The sequence below is a fragment of the Drosophila albomicans genome, chromosome 3 (genome assembly GCF_009650485.2).
Source record: "Drosophila albomicans strain 15112-1751.03 chromosome 3, ASM965048v2, whole genome shotgun sequence".
NCBI lineage: Eukaryota > Metazoa > Arthropoda > Insecta > Diptera > Drosophilidae > Drosophila > Drosophila albomicans.
This window is the reverse complement of record NC_047629.2, coordinates 2,784,159-2,805,589: the sequence shown is the minus strand read 5'-3', so window position 1 is coordinate 2,805,589 and position 21,431 is coordinate 2,784,159. Positions and strand designations below refer to the sequence as shown.

Below are 21,431 nucleotides of genomic sequence, written 5' to 3'. Positions count from 1 at the left end.
CGTTTCCACTCATCGCCCCCATTCGCTGCCCATTTCGTCGCCCACACCTCGACATGCCACGCCCATTTTGATGATGGCTGTATTAGTGTTGCTTGTGCTGAATGAAGCGTAATGATGATGACTTTCTTCAACTGATTGATGGCTGAGAGAGCGTGTTGGCGAAAAGACAATTTGCGATTTACAATTTACAATTTTTGAGAATTCACATTTCATACATACGAATATATCGCATTGCTCATACGCCACGTTCGCCGAGAATCTATGTATGTTATATTTAGAAAACGCATATGACGCTGCAGATGACCAATTAAATTTTTGTATAATTCATATTTCACGACTTTTTTATGTCACTCATGCACCGGAAATACCCCTGTGCCTGTCATTTCAATGTTTCTTTTTTATATATTGGGATTTTTGGGATTCTTTTCTGCATTCAGTCGCAATGGATCAGTGGACGGGTGTGCATCGAGCGTTTATAATACGCGCCTATTATAGAAATAACGATTCCATAAGCAGTGCCCAAAGAATGTTCAAGAAACACTTTAGCATTTATCAGGTGCCACCCACGAATGTCATCAAGTCCTGGCTAAGACATTTTGAATGTACCGGCTCCTCGCAAGGCGGCAGTTGCATCTCGCGTTCCTCCATTCCTGTAAGAGATTCAAATGCAAAAATAAGTGTTAATCTAAATAAAATTGCAATATTTTTACAGCAAATCTTCTGCACAATCTGCAATCAGTGCTTGAGTAATGAGAAGAACTTCAACAGCTCCGTGAAATAGTCCAATTTAGTATAGAAAATTATATTTATAGAATTTAAAATAAAATGCTTTTATTGTATTAGCTTTAGCTGTAGCTTTCGATAATAATAAACATTTTTGCTAATTAACAAGTTGTGTTGAACATTTCAACTCAACACTGTCCACAGTCTATCAAACGCTCGACGTTTGTCTCTCGGGGTTCTCGTACATTTGTTCCCCATGCTTGGCTAGAGATCAACGATTCGCTTGGTTTCTTTAGAAATTGAAATTCTTTTGTACGATATTCTAAATGACTGACAATGAAAAATTGCTTGCAATGTATAAAATGCATTTGAGTTGCGGAATTTCTTTAATACAATGCATTTAAAACTTGCAATACTTTTTTTTTAAAACATCTATTAATTACAATGACTTTCATTTATATATACGAAACTAATAGACCATCGAAATTATCTGCTCTATTAAGAATACGTCACTTTTATAAAAACAACTCTTAACTATTATATATTGAATACTAAAATAATTAAAATCAACACTTTTTTCAATTTCTATTGAAAAGAAGGATCATATTTTAATATTATAAATTGTTATATATATAATGATAATAAAAAAAATAAAAATAATTTTTAGTGTTTATAATAAAAATTAAACATAACTGACATCTTCTTGTTTTTAATTTGTATTATACACATTTAAAATAAAAGCTTATTATATTGTGTGACTTGCTGTAAAAAAAATTTACACAAAATTTTATTTCTTGAAATTTTGTTTTGAACTTAAATTTTTCTTAAACAGATAATTTGCGGTCAATGTAATTGAATTTGTTGATTTCATATCTAAGAATAAAAGTTAATCAAACATTTTTCGTGTGTTTTAGTTGCGTCTAAGTTCTCATTGTGTCATTCTTAAATATGAACGATATAATCCAAAAGAATAGTATACAACTCGGAAATTCAAGTTATGAAAGGATAAAAGAGTTTGGTAACTACCTTCAACAGTGGAATAAGTAGTCCTAAGACTTTATAAAAAGTCTTGCGCAATCGAACTAGGTTCAAGTTTAATTATATTATATATATCGAAATATCGATTACTGGAGTGAATAATCGATAAGATAGTCGGTCATTACGCAAGCAACAATATATTGGTAAGTAATTTGAAATTACTAATTTCATAATAATAAAGTTTAACCTTATTAGGTCTCAGTCGAAGAGTAGATCGAATAAATAAGAGTAATAAATAAAAAATACACTTTTCACTTGACGCTTATCATATTTCTCAGATATTTCATTGCATTCAACAATCAACATGCGGAAATCGTTTTCAAGACGCGTGTTGCGGAAATCGACAGCCATGCATTGGCCAATTAAATAACATTCGACGATGCTGCTGCGAATTACCACCAACATTTGTTTTTGTTCATTGTGGTCAATCATCTGGCGTCGCCTTTTGCTGTTCTCGAGTAGCCTCAATTGCTCACAGTCGGTATCTTCGGCTTGGACTTCGCCCTTGATCACGATTATATCCTCCGCATGCTGAAATGTCCGTGCAAAGAAATCACAATACTGAAAAAAATCGGAAAATGTACATATGTACATACATACATATGTATGTATGTAAATTGCCATGTCACAACTCAAATTGTTAAAGCAAAGCTCTGGACTGCACGACCTCTTCAGCTTTGAGGGCCGCCAGCAGGTAAAGATGCTTATTGAATTGTGGACAAAAATAGATTACGTCGTCAATAAGAGAAATTGTGCAAAAACCATTCATGTGGGATAAAAAACAAACAGTATTTTAGCAGAATAGCTACAATAAACTTATCGAATAGGTACAAATATTAAAATAATTATAACAAAAGTACAGTCAAGACATGCTCGTAACACGTACCAAGGTACGCTGCAAATTTGTATTTGTAATTGTCCAATAGGAAAGTAGTTTGAAAACTAACAATTTTGGAATTTCTTTCGCCGTGGAATTCCTTCTGCACAGCGACTACTTTGAGTTGTTTTGGCGCAGTTACTCAACATAGAATGAATATATATTCACTTAAAATTATGCTTTCAGTTTTCTACATTTCCAGTAAGTAAATGCACAAAATACTTTTGAATTAAAAAATGTATTTAAATTACGATTAATTAGACTTATGTAACTCAAGTTTAACAAAATTCAAATATTTTATTTGATGAATACATAATAATTAATATTTAATCGAATTAAGTGAAAGCATGCTAAAGTAATGTAATGGAATGTGGTTAAAGGAATCTACTAAAATTTATAAATTTGTTTTACTCGCTTTTCTGAACTTTTGTTGTTTTTTGCAAATGTCTTCATTAACATCAAATGTGTATTCGGTAATTTTTCGTTATCAAATATGATATTGTGCAGCAAACACATAATTTTAATTAATAAATTTGCCGTATCATTTGTTATTTATTTAAATAAGTTGGAAAAGGTGTGATTAAATAATTTAATAATAACTGGGATAAAACAAAGAATACTGCAGTATTGTCAAATCACACATTTCTTTAATTTGGAACGGCTTTTTAACGCTCTTTGAAAGTTGAATGCAGCAAAATTCCCCTATTGCTGTGACTGCCTTTTAAACTTAAATAAATACGAATTTGCAATTTGCATCAGCAACACTTTGCAAAACTAAAACTTGGTTTTTCTTTGGGGCTTCCCTGTTGGGAATACGTACGAAGAGACAAAGACAAAGTCTTCAAAATACCTCAGAAATAAATAGCTAAGTAGTCATTCTAAATTTGATCAATATTCTAAATTACAGAATTATATATTGGTAAGTAATTTCGTAATCGTAACTTCTTTCGTTTTAAGCTGATTTTCCTATTTTGCAGATATTCTATTACGTTCGACAATCAACAAGTAAAATGCTTCCTTGGTACCGCCAGCATCCCAAGGTCTGGTTTCATCTCGTTAAGAGGGATTCGGCCTTTGAGCAATTTTGCAAATGCTCCCTCATGTTTTTCGTTGGCATTCTGATACTAAAGCGTTTGGGGCGTGGATTGCCTTCCCTGAAGCTAGTCGAAACTTACCTGATGCCGAAAAAGAGTTAAATCAATGTTGTTGTTGTTTGTAAAATATCAATTCCAACTGTGATCAACAATTGATTGAGTTTAAAAAACGTAAACGTAAGAGTTTTTTTTAAGTGCATAAGTTTGCTTACAGTTTGTTTGTATGCGACAAATTCAAATTTAGACTTAATATATTTATTTATATTGATGAATGCAACTATCACTAAATATACTAATAATATGTGAATACTTTTAAAATGAAATGTTATTAAAAAGTAGAAGTAAAATTACTTGAAATATTTGGAATTAAATTAAGATTAGAAAATTGTTATATTTTGGATTTAACAAAACAAGACAAGTATCGACCTTTTCGTCTTATGTTAGTTTTACCCACATTCGTTTTTTTTTAATTTAGTTGTTTCGAGGATTCGTTAAGTGCAAAAGAAAGTTTCCGAAGTCCATTTTGTGACTGCTGTCTTGTGTCTGTGACTCGGGCGAGTTGAGCCTAATCAAAGCAATCAAAGTCGAAAGTTTTCAATATGCCAGCTTAAGATCTTTAGAGGCTTGTCATTTCTCCCTCCAGTTGCTATCTTTGCACTGTCAGCTTTGGAAGGAAAGTGTAGCATACATATGTATATATATAGCACATTGGATGGCATTGAGATGTTTTTGGGCTTGTGCTTTTGGCACCTACTGAAAATGTCCACTTGAACGGGGGGAACGTGGAAAGGGAAACGGGAATGTCATCAAGCTGTCATGTTATATCAAATGCAATAAGTACAAGTATGTTTTAGGCCCTCTCTCACTAACTGAATGACTGACTGACTCGCTGACTGACAGCGGCTGACTGGTGCAGAAATGGAGGAGGAGTACAGGGAGGCGGGGAAACTACCCGGCGTAACGGTTATTAAGGCATTATGCTTACAGATTACAATCGGAAGATGCGCATAAGGTTTTACGATACAACCGCTGGGTATTAGTTTGAGTTATATGTGGGCCCCACATTTTTCGCGGCAAGCAAATAAAATTAGGTTAGGCTCCCATCACCCCCTCTCCCACCCTCTTGGCCACCTTCGCCCAGACCAGTCTCTCGTTCTATCTGACAGCCACATGAAACATAAAAAAATTCCCGGGAGAGAGGAAGCACGCCGGAAAGCAACGTCAACGCCAGAGCCAACGGGTCCTGGTATCATAATTTCGAAATGACAGGTAATTTGGGGCAACAACAGGAATACCAGGTGAGAGTGTGCAGTGTGGAGCGGGGGCTCAGGAAGTAAAGAAATGAAGTGCGAGCGCCAAATGGGAAAATGATGCGAGTTTATTAAGTACCGTTACTCAAAATGTACAGCAAAAAAAAAAGAGAATAAGGAAGACGGGCGCTAACGAAATCCTCCCAAGAATTTATGATGCGCAATTTCCAAAATAAAGGCCAAAAAAAAAAACGAAAAACTCAACAAATTTATATTGTAAATATATGAAGTGTGCGAACAGACACGCCCCCTTCTCTGCCACAGTAGAGTATAGTGGGCGGTACTTGCTGCTATCTCTCTAAATGATTTAAGTACATGAACATGCAACTAATGAGCAAAGCTCCTTCACCCGCCTCATATCTCTCCTCTAGCCCACGATGGGATCCCATCGAGGACATAAACATTACTTGTCTCGTGCTTGCGCTACTTCAATTGAAATTTAGGGTGCAGCTACGTGTTTATCGAGTAGCACATTTTTGAAAAGGGTCCAAGTTATCAATGGTGATTTTGGTAGTTTTGGCATTTGTTTCTACATCATGCGAGAGAAAAGTTGAACCAGGACCGTGTCAACTAAAATATAATATATGGGTAATTCCATGGTAATTCATTGCACCCACTGTTGTTCCTTTTTGCTTGGTTTGGTTCTGTCTCAGTTTGTAGTCTTCTGCAAACATTTCACGTTTGGGTGTTTTTTTATTTTTGTTGTATACTTTCTTCTTAAAATGTGGAATTATTAATATTTAAAATCAAATACAACTCTTTTATTTATATTCGTCATACAAGGGCGATTTTCCAATATTTTTGCCCTATTTCGCATCACCATTGCCCCCCTGCCGTTGCTGCCGGTGTATCAGACGATTCATGATAATGTTGATCATGAGCATGGCTAAGATACGCTGATCACGACGCATACTACAGAGTCCGTCAGCTATGTATTGAGCAGTCAAGCCACATTCTATGTCCGCATGATCGACGTTGGTACTACTGCTGCCGACGTTTCGAATTGACGTTGACATCGCTGTCGCGCCACTTAAGATTCGCTGCGACTCCGATTCACTGCTAGACTCCGCTTTCACTTCGCCGCCGCCGTTTTGCTCTAACACTTTAGTAGCTTCCACGTTATGCTGAACTGACTCCTGCAAAAAAAAAAAAAACGGGGATAACGAAAATTTGTTCTGGGACGTTAAATCTCTTGTCTTTTGTTGCTACACGAAGTTAACCTCATCCATCTCTTGATCGGAAGTTTTCATATTTTCCGGCTGACATTCATTCTCAATTTTTCAACTCTTCTGCGGATCAATAAAGGTAAATACAGTTTTGTCACGTTTTTTGTTAGCAATAACAACTAAGAAAGCCCTTACGTTATCGATAAATCATGTATTTAGCAATCCATACTTTGAAGCAGTATTGCCATACAAAAAAAAATAACGATAGGCGTTAAAAAAAAAAACCAGTAGAAGCGTTAAACAGTTTTTAGAACTATATCATAGTTTTTTTTTAATTTATATATTTCGAAAAACGATTAGGATCATTTAATATACACATTAATATAAACGAAAAATTCAAACATAGACTGAAAGTTACATAGATTACTAAACATACCAGACTGTGGGTCTAAGCAACTAAGATCCTCTTGATATCTCCCTAAATGATTTAAGTACATGAACATGCAACTAATGAGCTAATATCTCTCCTTTAGCTCACGATGGGATCCCATCGAGGACATAAACATTACTTGTCTCGTGCTTGAAGTTGCGCTATGTCTCTGTTTTCTTTAATTTTTTCGACTTTTGTATTTTATTTTTAATCAATTTTAAATAAAATTACCAAAATATTAACCAAAATAGGTCACATTTTCAGAATCATTGCCGCATGATCATGATGATGGAATGATGCGGCGGATGGTTCTACTAAGTGGATGCAAATCAGTCTAAACAGGATATATGAGAGTGGCGACTGATGAACAGCATCTTCAATGATGCGAGAATTCTGAAAGTTTAGTGGCTATTATTCCGATATTTTTATCGAGAAAGTGAGATGACGATAACAATCATTTGATTATGGTACTTACATTTTTGGCGCTTTATTATGAGAATACATACATACATATGTGTATGTTTGCTGCTTTCTAATCATTAAAGAGAAAATTGAGGAAAAAAATATAATGGATACTGGAAAATGTTTAAATAGATCAAATCGTTTCAGAACGAGTTGCTTAATATAATGTGTAATCAATTAATGGTATTAATAAATTACATTTTTTCATTGCACCCAGTATCAAATTACTTATTGCATCTCTTTTTTGCTTGGGTTGGTTTTGTCTTAGTTTGTAGTTTTGAAATGTTTGGGTGATATTTTATTTTTGTTATATATGTATTTCCTTTTTGAAAATATTGAATTATTAACATTTGAAATGAAGTACAAACTATTTTAGTATTATGCGTCATATGGGGGTGTTTCTTCAATATTTTTGCCCTATTGCGCATCATCGTCATCGCTGTCGGAGTTGATCATGAAATTGGGCATGATGGTCAATATACGATTTGCGTGGCCAAGGGCGAGCGTCGAGCAGATAATATACTCTGCTAAGAAACGCTGATCGGGACGCATGCTATGGAGTACGTTAGCTATGGATTGAGGAGTCAAAGCACGATATCTCTCCGCACTATCAATTTCGAGCCTGCCGACGATTCGAACGCGCCGCGACCGTGGTTCCATGCTGGAATCCGGTCCACTTGAGATGCCGGAATCAGATTCCAATTTGCGGCCGTAAACTGGCTCCTGTAAAAAAATATATAGGAAAAGCAAAACATTCGACTTTCGATCTTTGCTGCTACACGAAGCTAACCTGAACAGCAAGAGCGACGACGCTGTTGCTGCTGACATTTGGAATTGAATCCGCTTCCACTTCGCCTCCGCCGTCTTGCTCTAACACTTTAGCAACTTCATTATCATGCTGAACTGACTCCTGCAAAAAATGCACGGGGAAAATTTAATGTAATATGGGACGTCAAAGCTCTCGACTTTTATCTTTTGCATTTTTTTATACTAAGCTTACCTCAACCAACTCTTGATCGTGAGTTATTTTTTTTTGGGGCTCACAGGAATTCTCCATGTTTAAATCTTCTGCAGATCTGCAAAGGTTAATACAGTTCCGTCACGTTTTGCTAGCAACTAACAACTAAAAAATTCCTTGTGTTATCAATATCGATCACGTCAAAATTGTATTTCCCAATCCGTACATTGAAATAGTATCGCCAAATTTAAAAAAAAAACTAACCGATAGCCGTGAGCTTTTCACGGCGGAAAAAAGGACAAAACATTTATTTATTTAAGTTAAACGTACAAAAAAATGTTTTAACCGTTTTTAGGACAATATCATAGTTCTTTTTTCGCGGGGAAAACGAAAATTTATTCTGGGACGTTAAATCTCTTGTCTTTTGTTGCTACACGAAGCTAACCTCATCCATCTCTTGATCGATTGTTTCATATTTTCCGGCTGACATTCACTCCCCATTTTTCAACTCTTTTGTGGATCAATAAAGGTAAATACAGTTTTGTCACGTTTTTTGTTAGCAAAAACAACTAAGAAAGCCAAAAAAAAAAAACGGAAGAAACGTTTAACAGTTTTTAGAACTATATCATAGTTTTTTTTTAATTTATATATTTCGAAAAACGATCAGGATCATTTAATATACACATTAATATAAACGAAAATTCAAACATAGACTGAAAGTTACATAGATTACTAAACATACCAGACTGTGGGTCAAAGCAACTAAGATCCTCTTGCTATCTCCCTAAATGATTTAAGTACATGAACATGCAACTAATGAGCTAATATCTCTCCTTTAGCTCACGATGGGATCCCATCGAGGACATAAACATTACTTGTCTCGTGCTTGAGGTTGCGCTACTTCAATTGAAATTTAGGGTGCAGCTACGTGTTTATCGAGTAGCACATTTTTGAAAAGGGTCAAAATTATCAATGGTGATTTTTGGTAGTTTTGGCATTTGTTTCTACATCATGCGAGAGAAAAGTTGAACCAGGCCGTGTCAACTAAAATATGTACATATGTATATGCAATTTTAAATAGCAAATTTTCTTTTTATTACACATAGTAGTTTTATAAGCTTATCTTACAACATTTAAAAATAAATTTAAATTTGAAACGCTGCATTTCGTTAAACGATTCTTCTGTATTCAAAATACATACATTTAAATATTGTAAATGTTTCAATTTCACATAGCTCAATTGTTTCAGAACATAAATTTCTAATACTTTGTTCATAGCTTATTCAGACTGGCCGCATCAATGAAAGCAACATTCCATAATCTATTTAGACCAAGTGCATCTGCTTCAATGATGTAGTTATGTGATGCAAATGTTTACACCAAAACTGCATCACGCGATTAGTTTAGGGCTGAAAAGGTAAACGAACTCAGGCAGGAAGAAAAATAATGTCAAATGCACTAGAATAAATCAACCCAAAATTAGCAATTTAATAAATTATGCGTTACTGAGGGCATTCAAAAAATTGTATGTACATATTTACAAATATTATTTTTTTTATTCATCAATTAACTTTACTTATTTCCGTTTTACATCAAAATAAGCAACTCGCTCTGCAACGATCATATTTCTTTACAAAGTTATCTAATTGATCGTCTTGGCGATTATCTTTAAACATTTTTTTTATGCATCTGATGAACAGCATCTTCAATGATGCAAGAATTCTGAAAGTTTAGTCGTAACGTGGCTATTATTCCGATATTTTTATCGAGAAAGTGCGATGACGATAACAATCATCTGATTATGGCATACATTTTTGGCGCTTTATTATGAGAATACATACATATGTGTATGTTTGCTGCTTTTCCAATCAATAAAGAGGAAATTGTGGAAAAAAGTATAATGGACACAGGAAAATGTTTAAATAGATCAAATCGTTTCAGAACGAGTTGCTTAATATAATGTGTAATCAATTAATGGTATTAATAAATTACATTTTTTCATTGCACCCAGTATCAAATTACTTATTGCATCTCTTTGCTTGGGTTGGTTCTGTCTTCGTTTGTAGTCTTTCGCAAACATTTCATGTTTGGGTGATATTTTATTTTTGTTATATACTTCCTTTTTGTAAATATTGAATTATTAACATTTGAAATGAAGTACAAACTATTTTATTATTATGCGTCATATAGGGGCGTTTCTCCAATATTTTTGCCCTATTGCGCATCATCGTCATCGCTGACGGAGTTGAAATTGGGAATGGTGGTCAATATACGATCTGCGCGGCCAAGGGCGAGCGTCGAGCAGATAATATACTCGGCTAAGAAACGCTGATCGGGGCGCATGCTACGGAGTTCGTTAGCTATGGATTGAGGAGTCATATCACGCATTCTCTCCGCACTATTGAATTCCATCCTGCCGACGATTCGAACGCGCCGCCACCATTCCATGCTGGAAACCTGTCCACTTGAGATGCCGGAATCAGATTCCAATTCGCGGCCGTGAACTGGCTGCTGTAAAAAAATATTAAGGAAAAGCAAAATATTCGACTTTCGATCTTTGCTGCTACACGAAGCTAACCTGAACAGCAAGAGCGACGACGCTGTTGCTGCTGACATTTGGAATTGAATCCGCTTCCACTTCGCCTCCGCCGTCTTGCTCTAACACTTTAGCAACTTCATTATCAAGCTGAACTGACTCCTGCAAAAAATGCACGGGGAAAATTTAATGTAATATGGGACGTCAAAGCTCTCGACTTTTATCTTTTGCATTTTTTTATACTAAGCTTACCTCAACCAACTCTTGATCGTGAGTTATTTTTTTTTGGGGCTCACAGGAATTCTCCATGTTTAAATCTTCTGCAGATCTGCAAAGGTTAATACAGTTCCGTCACGTTTTGCTAGCAACTAACAACTAAAAAATTCCTTGTGTTATCAATATATCGATCACGTCAAAATTGTATTTCCCAATCCGTACATTGAAATAGTATCGCCAAATTTAAAAAAAAACTAACTGAAACCGTGAGCCTTTCACGGCGGAAAAAAGGACAAAACATTTATTTTTTTTAAACGTACAAAAAAAGTTTTAACCGTTTTTAGGACAATATCATAGTTTTTTTTTTCATTATTGTGAATTATTTCGAGTGTGTTATTATTTCGAAAAAATTTAATAATTGATGCAATAGCTGCATGTTGTGCAACGATCATTGCCAATGCAAGCCTGTTTGTTTTGTCTATAGTTTTTTTTTTTCAAATGGGAGCGCAAAGTAAAGCCACGTGTTTTCATAAATGATAAATTGTAGAATTAAAACTGCACTTGCAGTACGATTGATATCCGTATTTTGGATCGTGGTTTAGTCAATTGGAATGAGTAACAGCGAAATGAGATTATATACGGATAGTATTTTGATGAACATAAAGAGATGGTAATACGGTTTTGGATCCAATTCATTGTTTAAGAATATGTAGTTGTGTTAACCACAAAAACTAATCAGATTTTTGAATAGAGATTAATAATAGATAAAACAAGTGAGAAAGCTACAGTCGAGAGTAGTAGAATCTGAGATACACTCGGCCTCATTCTTTAAATATAAATATACAGAAGGATGTATTTGGTATATTTTGGTAGTACTAAATTCAAGGTATAAAATAGAATACTAACCATTTTATTCATTATAAACATTATTATTCTTGAAATATACCAAATACATAGAATGTAGGTACCGAGAAAAAAAGGACAGCTCTTTCAGCTGACAAATTTTGAGGGGAATGATTCCGCTATCAATCAGCTTTCATTCCGCTGACGTTTAGTACTATCACCTTTTCGATTGAGATTTTCGAAGTAAAAGTTAGCGACATTTCTTTATCGGAATTTGATGGGAGATTAAAAAAAAACGGCAACCCAATTTTTTATTGTTTTAAATTTAACTTTGACGTAAAACAAGTTTAATTACAAAAATCTTTTAATTACTGTGCAATTTGTGAATATGTTTGAGGAAACTCATGCTTCTGTCAGGTTGCGTCTTGAATGCACTTGATTAATCCCAAAAGGAGTTGCCAAAAATTGGTAAATAGGTCTAAGCGTTGTTAGCTACTTTTCATGTATTTCGAGATAACTTTTAAATGTTTTATAAATTGCCAGTTATCAGTTAATTGAATAAATAAATAAACTTTTAAAATTAAAAATTGAAACCATTGCTTTTAAAACGATAAACATTTAATGAAAATCTAAAGTAATTTTATTTGACTAGGTGACAGCCATGGACATCCAAGTTCAAAATGGTTGGTAAAATTGCTAAGAACCTTAAAAATTTTCGGATTTCTGTGGCACCACTAAAATTTTCGAGCGGAATTGCTGTCAACGGAATCAATTCCGCTGGCGACTTCTGTGGTACCCTTGACTAATTTATTTTTATTTAAGAAACTTTATTTTGTATCTTAACTATAGTATAAATAGATATTGCATTAACAATTATTTACCTTTAAAAGTAAGCCCATAAATATTATTTTTCTTTAGATTTCTTCATTAGTTCCAAAAGTTTATTTTTTCCATAACCTTTGCCTTTCCAACTTTCACCTTCATCCAGCGAGTATGTTGAATTTTTCGCATAGTTGACATTTGGGGCTTATTGTTAGAGGGTTGTGCTTACAACAATTGGTCCATTTATCAATATGAGGAACGGCGTGTGGCGCTGCTTAACGAGTTGCCATTAAAATCGCTGGCTACGAGTATATTGATGTGAATATGGTACATGCATACGAGTATTTATTGTAACATATCTTTTCATAATGTTGGATTATCTACTAGGCACATGTCTTGGCGAGGATTTATGTGTGTCAAGAATCAAACACACACACACACACACAAACACACATGCGTACTCACAAGAGGCAATGTCAGCTTTAAGCTCTTAGGAAATTGAAATCTTAAGCTTTATTGTTTTACTGCCCTCGTCGTATTCTCCGCACAGCACTGTCAGCTCACCCGACAAATATAAGAATGGCAAAAAAATAAAATAAAAAGAACAGAAGAGGACCGCATGCAAAGCAAGAACTTCAGGACGACAAACGAAGTGAATAAAACTGCAGCAAAAGCAATTTTCATAAATATTTAATGGATAATGGCGAAAATAAGCAGAGCCCAACGAAAGACTCTTCGTGCCCCTGCCCCATGCTCCCCTCCCCCTCCACTGCTTCCACTCTGCCTTCCATCTTCGCCGCCGCCTTCTTACAAATGTCTGACAGTTCCTGAGGCTCTGGATGTATTGTAATGTTTTGTATAGATATATGAGCAGCACATATGCCGCAGCAATCCCCATCAACATCATGTATGGCCATCAGAACTACAGTGAAGCTCGACCAGTGGGAATTATCATTTTGTGAAATAAAGTTAAGGTATAAGTGCAGTCAAAAGAGATGAAAGTAGAAAACAAAATTGTTGATTGATATTCATTCTTTTTAAAATAAATAAAATATTTCAAAGTTTCTTTAAAGTTCAAAACAAAATGAATAAAAAAACCAATAATAATAAAAATTATCATTGTAAAACTATAAAATAAAATAACTCAATTTTGTACAAATGAATGAAGCAGCATTGAAAATAAATTGAATTAATTTTATAATATATTGCATATGATGGAAGTATGTTTGTGTTATATTTATGTAATTGTTATAATATAAAAGAAACATACTATATCTTCTACGACTATATAAATTAATTTAAATTGAATTATAATTGGTGACATTTTTATTGCATCACATTAAATATTTGATATCTTCTAAACGATTCATTGTAAAATTATATGTATAAACAAATTTAAATAAATTTTATTAAAGATACCATTTAATTAAATTGCGTCCCATTTAATTGTTGATACCTTCTTGATAAGCATTAAAAATAAAAATATGAAAAATTAAATATAAAAAATAATATATAACATTTAACACTTGATATCTTCCCCAACATTGAATTTTTGTTCAGACTTGGGTTTTCCGTTAGCGCTACAATTAAATATTTGCTATTCTAAGTAAGGATGAAAGTCAAGTTACCGTTGCTTGACCGTAGCATATGAATCTCGGCTTTTAGTTGGTATCATTAAATGAGGATTTCGCGTTGAAAATGCACAGGAAAAACTGAACTGAACGCGCTTATTGTTTCTGCTGTTTGTGCTGGCCAAAGTCCTTCAAGAGAGCCATAACAGGCGGCAAAAATCATAACAATAAAAACGAGACAGTGAAGTAGAAGTAGAAGGAGAAAGAGGCGAGGAGATTGCAGGCATGGCGATGAAAGGAGCGATGGGCGGAAGGTGTAGCTGCTCTTACTTAATCGATGATGACGAATAATTGATTCGTGCGAAGCGCCCAAGCATGGAAATGAAAATGTCGGTGTGAAGGGAGAGAGGTGGGGCATGTAATGGGTGCAAGGCTGGCTGGCAGATTGCTGCTGTCTCACGTCCTCACTCTCTGTTGCTGTGTCTGACTGTGTGTGTGTGTGTGTGTGTGTGTGTGTGTGTGTGTGTGTGTGTGTGTGTGTGTGTCTATCTGTCTGTGGCTGTGTGTGAGTGGCAAATTTCAGGAAACGGAAATGGCAATTGCAGGCAACGCAAATGTGAAGTTGTGCGCTAAATGAAATGCCAACACAGGAACAGCGGCAACACGGCAAGAAACACGGAAACAGCAATGTGGACAGCAAAAGTAAAAGAACGAAAACAAAGGGAAAGCGCAAAGCGCGGAGGAAAAGCCTAAAGACAGCGAAAAAGACGACGAGAGTGAGGAGGAGAGAGACACACACAGAGATGGAAGGAGATAGACATAAAGTGAGCTTGAGAATAAAATGTGCCAAGGTGCAGTTTGCTGCTATTTAAATTTCATTTTTAGTTTCACTACTTAAATGGATTTTCTCGAGCAGAAAACCAAAACGTAATGCAGTGAAAGTTGTTAGCAATTCCAATTGAGGTAGGCTAATGAAAATATGCAGTTAACAAATGACTTTTACTGCATGTGTATTAAAAATAATATATGTTATATTAGTTCTGCTTTTAAAAAGAATTAATGCTGATGTTTATTTTAATAAACCAAGAGACTGTCGACAGGAATTTTATTTGATCAAAGGAAGGAGGAAAAAATCTTCGAGACTGTTCGCCCATATTAACAAATATATTTCATATCCCACAGGTCCAGATTTATAGACACTATAGCAAGAGACTTGGTGGCTAAATTGTCTAGGTCCCTCAGGTGTGTAGAAAGTAGAGCAACAACTTTGAATTTAAGTATAAATAACAATTAATGCTTAAACTTATGTTAGAAATTATATTTTAATAGGGTAACAATTAGAAAAGTTATATTATGGCATTAATTGTTTTGTTTTTTTTTACAATTGCCCGTTATTGTGGTATATTATTGGTACATTCCCGGAATACTACTGTGGGCAAAAAGTAGTAAGACTTTTTAATTTATATTTCGTGTAGAAATCCATTCGTCGAAATATTTTGTTTCTAGGTTGGCAAGACTGTCAGTAACTTCTATGCCAAATATCATATCAAAATAATCATTAGTGTTTAATATATGCCTGTTTTTCTGAAGTACAAAAAGTGCATTTGGCGATTTTTACAATGAGTGAAATTTTTCATATAAAGAAGTTCCATTAAATTTTGTGTGCGGAATCAAATTTCGGGTGCCGAAATGTTTCAAAATGTTGCAAAAGGCCTTCGGTGACTCTACCATGTCACAAAAAAATGTTTATAAGTGGTACAAAGACTTCAAGGAGGGAAAAGAAAGAGCTTGTCAAAGTCGTTCAAAAATCAAGGTCATGATGACAGTTTTTTTCGATTTTCGTGGTGTTGCGCACTATGAATTCCTTCCATCCGGCCAAACTGTTAATAATGACTATTATTTGAACGTTATGCGTCGTTTGCGTGAGGCAATTCGTCTAAAAAGACCAAAATTATGGATTAACAACTGTTGGTTTTTGCATCACGATAATGCACCGTCCCATACTGCATTGATTCTTAGTGATTTTTTTGCCAAAAATTCAACCAATATCGTTCCACAACCACCGTATTCGCCTGATTTAGCTCCGTGTGACTTCTGGCTGTTCAGAAAACTCAAACGATCGCTCCGGGAAAATCGTTTTGATTCAATTGAAGACATTAAACGAGAATCGCTACGCGCATTGAAGGCTATTCCGGAAATCTACTTCAAAAACTATTTCGAGGATTGGAAAAAACGTTTGCGAAAGTGTATTGTGGCCGGGGGGGATTAATTTGAGGGGGACGAAATAGATTTGGCCGAAAAAATAAAGAATTTTAAAATTATGAACAAAGTCTTACTACTTTTTGCCCACAGTATTATCTCAGCAATCAAACGTGTTTGGAATTTTATTAAAGTAGCCAGAACGAATCTAGAAATCCTGTATATATGTAAGTCAGCTGCAATTGAAAATCATTTCGTAAAAAAACAAGTAAGAAAGCTACCCATTTTGAATAAAAGGGAAACAACGCGGCATTATTCTTAAAATTTGCAAACAATATACCACAAAAAATACTAAAAATACCATGGGGTGAAAAATATATATACCAGACTGTCAGGCAAAGCAGCTAAGACCCCATTGTGGGCAAATTTTCTCATACAACAGTATTTCTTCAATAACTTTTACAATTTTTGTCTGATCGCAATCAAATTTTCGAGAATCAAAAATTTCGTGGCAAAAATTTGAAACAAACTTGATTTGCGTGCAAATGTAACAAATGCTATCGAAAAATAGGCTCTGTGATCTAGGTGTTCATACAGACGGACGGACTGACAGACTGACGGACATAGATATATCGTCTCGGCTGTTGTTACCTTATATGGTCGGAGATGCCTTCTTCTGCCTGTTACATACATTTCTTGTCGTAACAAAGCTATAACACCCTTCTACCCTATGGGTGGCGTGTATAAATATATCAGAAAAATTGATTTCTGTCAAATGAAAAACTTGTGTTAATCACTCTATTTCTTAGAGAGCAAATTGCGATTGGTTTGAAAATTGTATTTTGTAACAGTTACTATATATACATTTACAATATTACTGGTATATTTTTAGTATATTTTAACGAAAAATGTTTTGCATTATTTTAAAATGGGTGGTCTTTTAATTTTTTTATACAAATAATCTTGTATTATAAATTGAATAAAATTACATTTTTATTTAAAACCATTCCCAATAAATTTATACTATATTATAATTAAGTTCTATTTAACAATATATAAAGTATGTTATTAATCGAAGCACTTAAATACAAATATGTACGTGCGCATTAAATATCCCGAATTGCGTTTGCCTTTTTGGTTATGTCGCTCGTAAAATTGCTGTGGATGAGTTGATTGCTCTGTGCTTGCAGCACATAGAGTGCCATAGTGATATGTGTGTGCAACATACACCGAAATGCTGCATGCCAGGCGAGGCGCTCCGGCATTGTTCGATGCACAAGAACAATGCAGTTTGGTTGGCGATTGTAATTGGAACAGGCCTGGGGAATGGTTGCAAGTGCAACTGCAACAGCAACAGCAGCAGCAACAGAGATGCTCGGCATAGATATCCGACTGTAGCTAATAATACGCATTTTGCTTTAACGGGACATTTGTCCCCAATCTGGCATGCAACTTTTGCTGCAAATATGCAACAGAAACAGCACTCGCAGCGACGCGGCTGTTGCTGTCGTCGTTGTGGAAAGGACAACGACAACAATTGCTGACAGGCTGCTGATGTCGCTGTTGCTGCTGGCGATGTTGCCGATGTTGGCGCTCAAAATAAATTGCAATTTTATCGCGTATAATTCAATTAAATGATTTGGTTTTTGCTTTCGTCTGCTTTAGCTTTTCACTTTTACATACGCATCTCTTTCTCAATTCGGTTTTTTTCTTTTCATTCTTTCTTATTTTTTACATTTATTTTAGTTTTTCAACTGACACTCTCGCTGCGCTTTTTTGGTGATTTATTGTGCATCGCATTGTCTGCTCCGTCTTCTATTATGTCTGTCTGTCCGACTGTCGGCTGTCGCCTGTCTGTCTGTCCGCCTGTCTATTGTGTCTGCTATCTAAAAATAAGCGTCAGTGCCGCACTCGAATGCATATTTAAATTGTTTGGCTAAAAATCGAGTTGCAGACAGACTGTCCAACACCTCCTCGCCCTCTCTATTCCATCTGTTTGCCTTGCGCTTTGCCACAAAAATTAGATTTAAATATTTTGGCATTTTCCATCAATTCTCTGATAATGCACTCAGGCTCTGTCAATAGTCGTTGCATGTGAACTTTCGTTGCAAAGCCAGGAATGTGGCATGCTGATAGCAGCAGCAGGAGCAACAGCAGCATCAACAGCAGCCGTGCTGTTTTTTGTGGCAAGCCAAGGCAAGGCATTCGATCAACCATCGACTGCCGTCCACATTTTCAATCATTTATGCGGCAATCACAGCCAGCTTCATTTCCACACGTACGACTCCGCTGCTGACTTGCTCACATGCTCATTGCATATCCTACGTCCTCGAAAGGAATATGTCACACATTTTGCCAAAATTACGACAGCAATATATTCTTGTAAATCAAGAAAATTTATATTCCTATCAACAACTTTTACATTTACATTTTTCGATGATTTAAATCGATTGAAAATTATTATTAAAATTCAAATTGAAATAATGTAAGTAAGAATTCAATGTTATGAATTTTAAGACAATCAATTTTAGAAATCTAAATGGTGTCAAATATTTACGAATTAATTCTATATTTTATAGCTATTAAATATCTTTTACAGTGATACATTGCTGTAATTCAAGAAAGTTCCACCCAATATGTTCAACCAATTAATTACGGCGCAAATTTATATTAAAATTAAAGAAAATATAATATAATTTAGAAATAATTTTGATGTGATTAAAGACAATGAATGATACAATCAATTAAAATTATGTTGAAAAATGGATATAATGCTTCTTTTTAAATTTTCTCATTTGTATTTAATGATTATGTGAGTCTATTACAGAAATGATTTAATACCAATTACACAATACAAATCTTTGAATCAATTGAAAATTAAAAATAAAAAACAAATTTACAATCATTTGAAATTATTCCAATTATTAACAAGAATTTATATTTAGATTTAGCTTTAATGTATCACCTAAAGTTATTCTTTTTTGTATACCTTGCATAAAAAGGGATTATGTGAATCTGTTACGGAAATCACATGACATCGAGTACACAAAATAAATCAGTGAATATTTGTCAAACATTTACCATAATCCGTTTTATGAAAATTGTATTTAGAGCACTATTTGCAGAGTATTTAATCACACATACATTCGTCTACATGTAGAGAAGCGACAAAATAAAATTCAATTCTTTCCCCTGATTCGGAGGCTAAAATCAAATTAAGTCAACTGCATAAATTGACTTTTAGTGCGATTGCGAAAGTTATGCGAAAATGGTAACACGAATAAAAATAGCAAAAAAGGAATGCAATCGATAATAGCTGACATAGATAGATCTGTGTTTTTGTCTACTATTTTCTCAGTGTTTTTTTGGGATTTGATGCAATTTGTTGACATTAAATGAAAACACATAAAATTTGTATTTTCTATTGCAGAGAATATATTTAGTAGTTTAATTTAGTTGTAAATAATGAATGTTTTTAAAGTTTGTGCTAAATATGGATTTATACATATATCACATCTCAATTGGAATCGATGTTTAATATAATATTATTATAAAACTTTGCACTGTTTTATCTTTTGTCTTTAGGTTGTGTTTGTAATGAGTGCCAAGTTGACCTTTATCTTCAGTCTTGATGATTGAAGTATTCATCTAAAAATACCATCTTAATCGATGTTGTTTTTTCAAATATAAAATCCTAACCTATTTAATTCAAACATATAAAATTTGCTGAAAATTGAGTTGATAATTTTTTTTTAGAAAAAGTTTAAGCCCCTTTAAATTGCATTCCAAGGGTATACGATATGCAAAACTCTTTGAATCGAAAATGGTTTTGGACTATTTTGTTATTATTTGTTGAATATTTATCAGAATTTCAATTAATTCATAAAAATGCAATTGCACGTGTTGCTTGAATTGAATTACGAAATTTTCCCAATAAATTTTCCATGTAGCTTACAGAAAGCAAGTGCAAAAAAGTGAAGCATACTTTTGGGTGAATCAAAATAAATAGCAAATAAATTGAAATTTAATATACTCGTAAATAAATACTATAAAATTGAATGTCAAAGTGTGCCAGAAAAGTGTAATAAAATAAAACTCAAAATGAATTGATTATTTAATACATCAAACAGGCTTTGAGAATTTCAGCTGGCATACAATGCTGAAATTATCACTCGATTGTATACAAACTGAATAAAAACAGAGAATAATATTAAAAATCAAATATTTATATATTTAAAGCATGGCTACATCTAGCCTTGAGATGTCGGAATTGATTTCCAACCAGAATCGAACCTCTCATCTTGCTTTGCCCGATATAAAGCCAATTACCGATGCTCGCAAATATGTCTCAGATTCGAAGAATTTCAACGGCAGTGTCGAGAAGGCAACAGAGTTCCTTGCTGGGCAAGAGAAACAGTGTCTAGATGTGATCCAGCTACTCAAGGAAGAAGTGCACTCTAAGCTAGCTGCTTTGCATAAGGTAAAAGATGATCTGCTGGCACTGCAGCGTCAGCTGGCTCAACCAACTGACAGTAAATTCGACAAGGTGTTGGTCAAGTTTACCGATGAGACGGAGATGAATGAATGCGAGGTGCCAGATGCTTTGGCACGTTACAGCATTAAGATGAGTTCACTGTATAGTGAAATTTTGGGGCTCGATAGCGACGTGGATTATGTGTCTTATTTGGCTAGTGTTGCCAGGGTCAACAAAGATTTTGTTGGCAAAGTTAACAGCAAAACTCCAAAGATAAGGCTTTAAAATACATATTTTAATCATTTTACTTGTTTTAATTTATGAAATTGCATCAGACGACGAAGACCATACAATAAACACTTTCCAAATTTAATGTCATTGCAAATAAAAAGGTAAAAAAAATACTAGAAAACTAAATGCTAAACGAATGTTTTTATACAACTTTTGCCGTTGCTTGCTATTAGATATTATTTATTGTCATTGCAAAAAAATTGGCTAATAAAAACTGATGAAAACTTAATGCTGAACTAACTTTATATACAAATGATTCAGTTTTTTCATTTTTGTTGTGTTTCTCTTATTGTTTTTAATATTTATTTCTTTTCATGCATTTATTTTGCATTGCTTAAGACTAAAATCATCTCTTCTGTGCACAAAGCTAACTTCAACTCTGTGCATTTGCAAAGTTTTAGCTTTCAACTTGTTTCAACAT

At 34.3% G+C, this 21,431-nt stretch overlaps 4 protein-coding genes across 8 annotated transcripts; 2 read left to right on the top strand and 2 right to left on the bottom strand.

Moving 5' to 3' along the window:
- Window positions 1-226: 226 nt before the first annotated feature.
- LOC117570583 (uncharacterized) lies at window positions 227-803 on the top strand. The gene is made up of 2 exons (XM_034252325.2): window positions 227-652; window positions 713-803. Exons 1-2 carry the CDS (start codon window positions 266-268, stop codon window positions 779-781), a joined length of 456 nt encoding a protein of 151 aa, XP_034108216.2. The 5' UTR covers window positions 227-265; the 3' UTR covers window positions 782-803.
- Window positions 804-5,734: 4,931 nt separating this feature from the next.
- Window positions 5,735-6,413, bottom strand: LOC117570000 (uncharacterized). The gene is made up of 2 exons (XM_034251391.2): window positions 6,263-6,413; window positions 5,735-6,178 (listed from the first exon to the last, which is right to left on the bottom strand). The coding sequence occupies exons 1-2, from the start codon at window positions 6,290-6,292 to the stop codon at window positions 5,849-5,851; spliced, it is 360 nt and encodes a 119-aa protein (XP_034107282.1). The 5' UTR covers window positions 6,293-6,413; the 3' UTR covers window positions 5,735-5,848.
- A 1,069-nt stretch (window positions 6,414-7,482) lies between these two features.
- LOC117566785 (uncharacterized) lies at window positions 7,483-12,108 on the bottom strand. 5 transcript variants are annotated; one of them, XM_052004132.1, is made up of 4 exons: window positions 12,026-12,108; window positions 10,847-10,969; window positions 10,637-10,756; window positions 10,137-10,566 (listed from the first exon to the last, which is right to left on the bottom strand). In XM_052004132.1, exons 2-4 carry the CDS (start codon window positions 10,901-10,903, stop codon window positions 10,273-10,275), a joined length of 471 nt encoding a protein of 156 aa, XP_051860092.1. In that variant the 5' UTR covers window positions 10,904-10,969; window positions 12,026-12,108; the 3' UTR covers window positions 10,137-10,272. The 5 variants fall into 5 exon arrangements, with proteins under 5 accessions (XP_051860089.1, XP_034102219.1, XP_051860090.1 ...); XM_052004131.1 differs by having other exon boundaries at window positions 10,137-10,569; window positions 12,026-12,098; XM_052004129.1 differs by lacking the exons at window positions 10,137-10,566; window positions 10,637-10,756; window positions 12,026-12,108 and adding exons at window positions 7,483-7,823; window positions 7,891-8,010 and having other exon boundaries at window positions 10,847-10,974.
- Window positions 12,109-20,382: 8,274 nt separating this feature from the next.
- Window positions 20,383-21,131, top strand: LOC117568824 (uncharacterized). The gene has a single exon (XM_034249700.2). The coding sequence runs from the start codon at window positions 20,486-20,488 to the stop codon at window positions 21,002-21,004; it is 519 nt and encodes a 172-aa protein (XP_034105591.1). The 5' UTR covers window positions 20,383-20,485; the 3' UTR covers window positions 21,005-21,131.
- The last annotated feature ends 300 nt before the right edge of the window (window positions 21,132-21,431 follow it).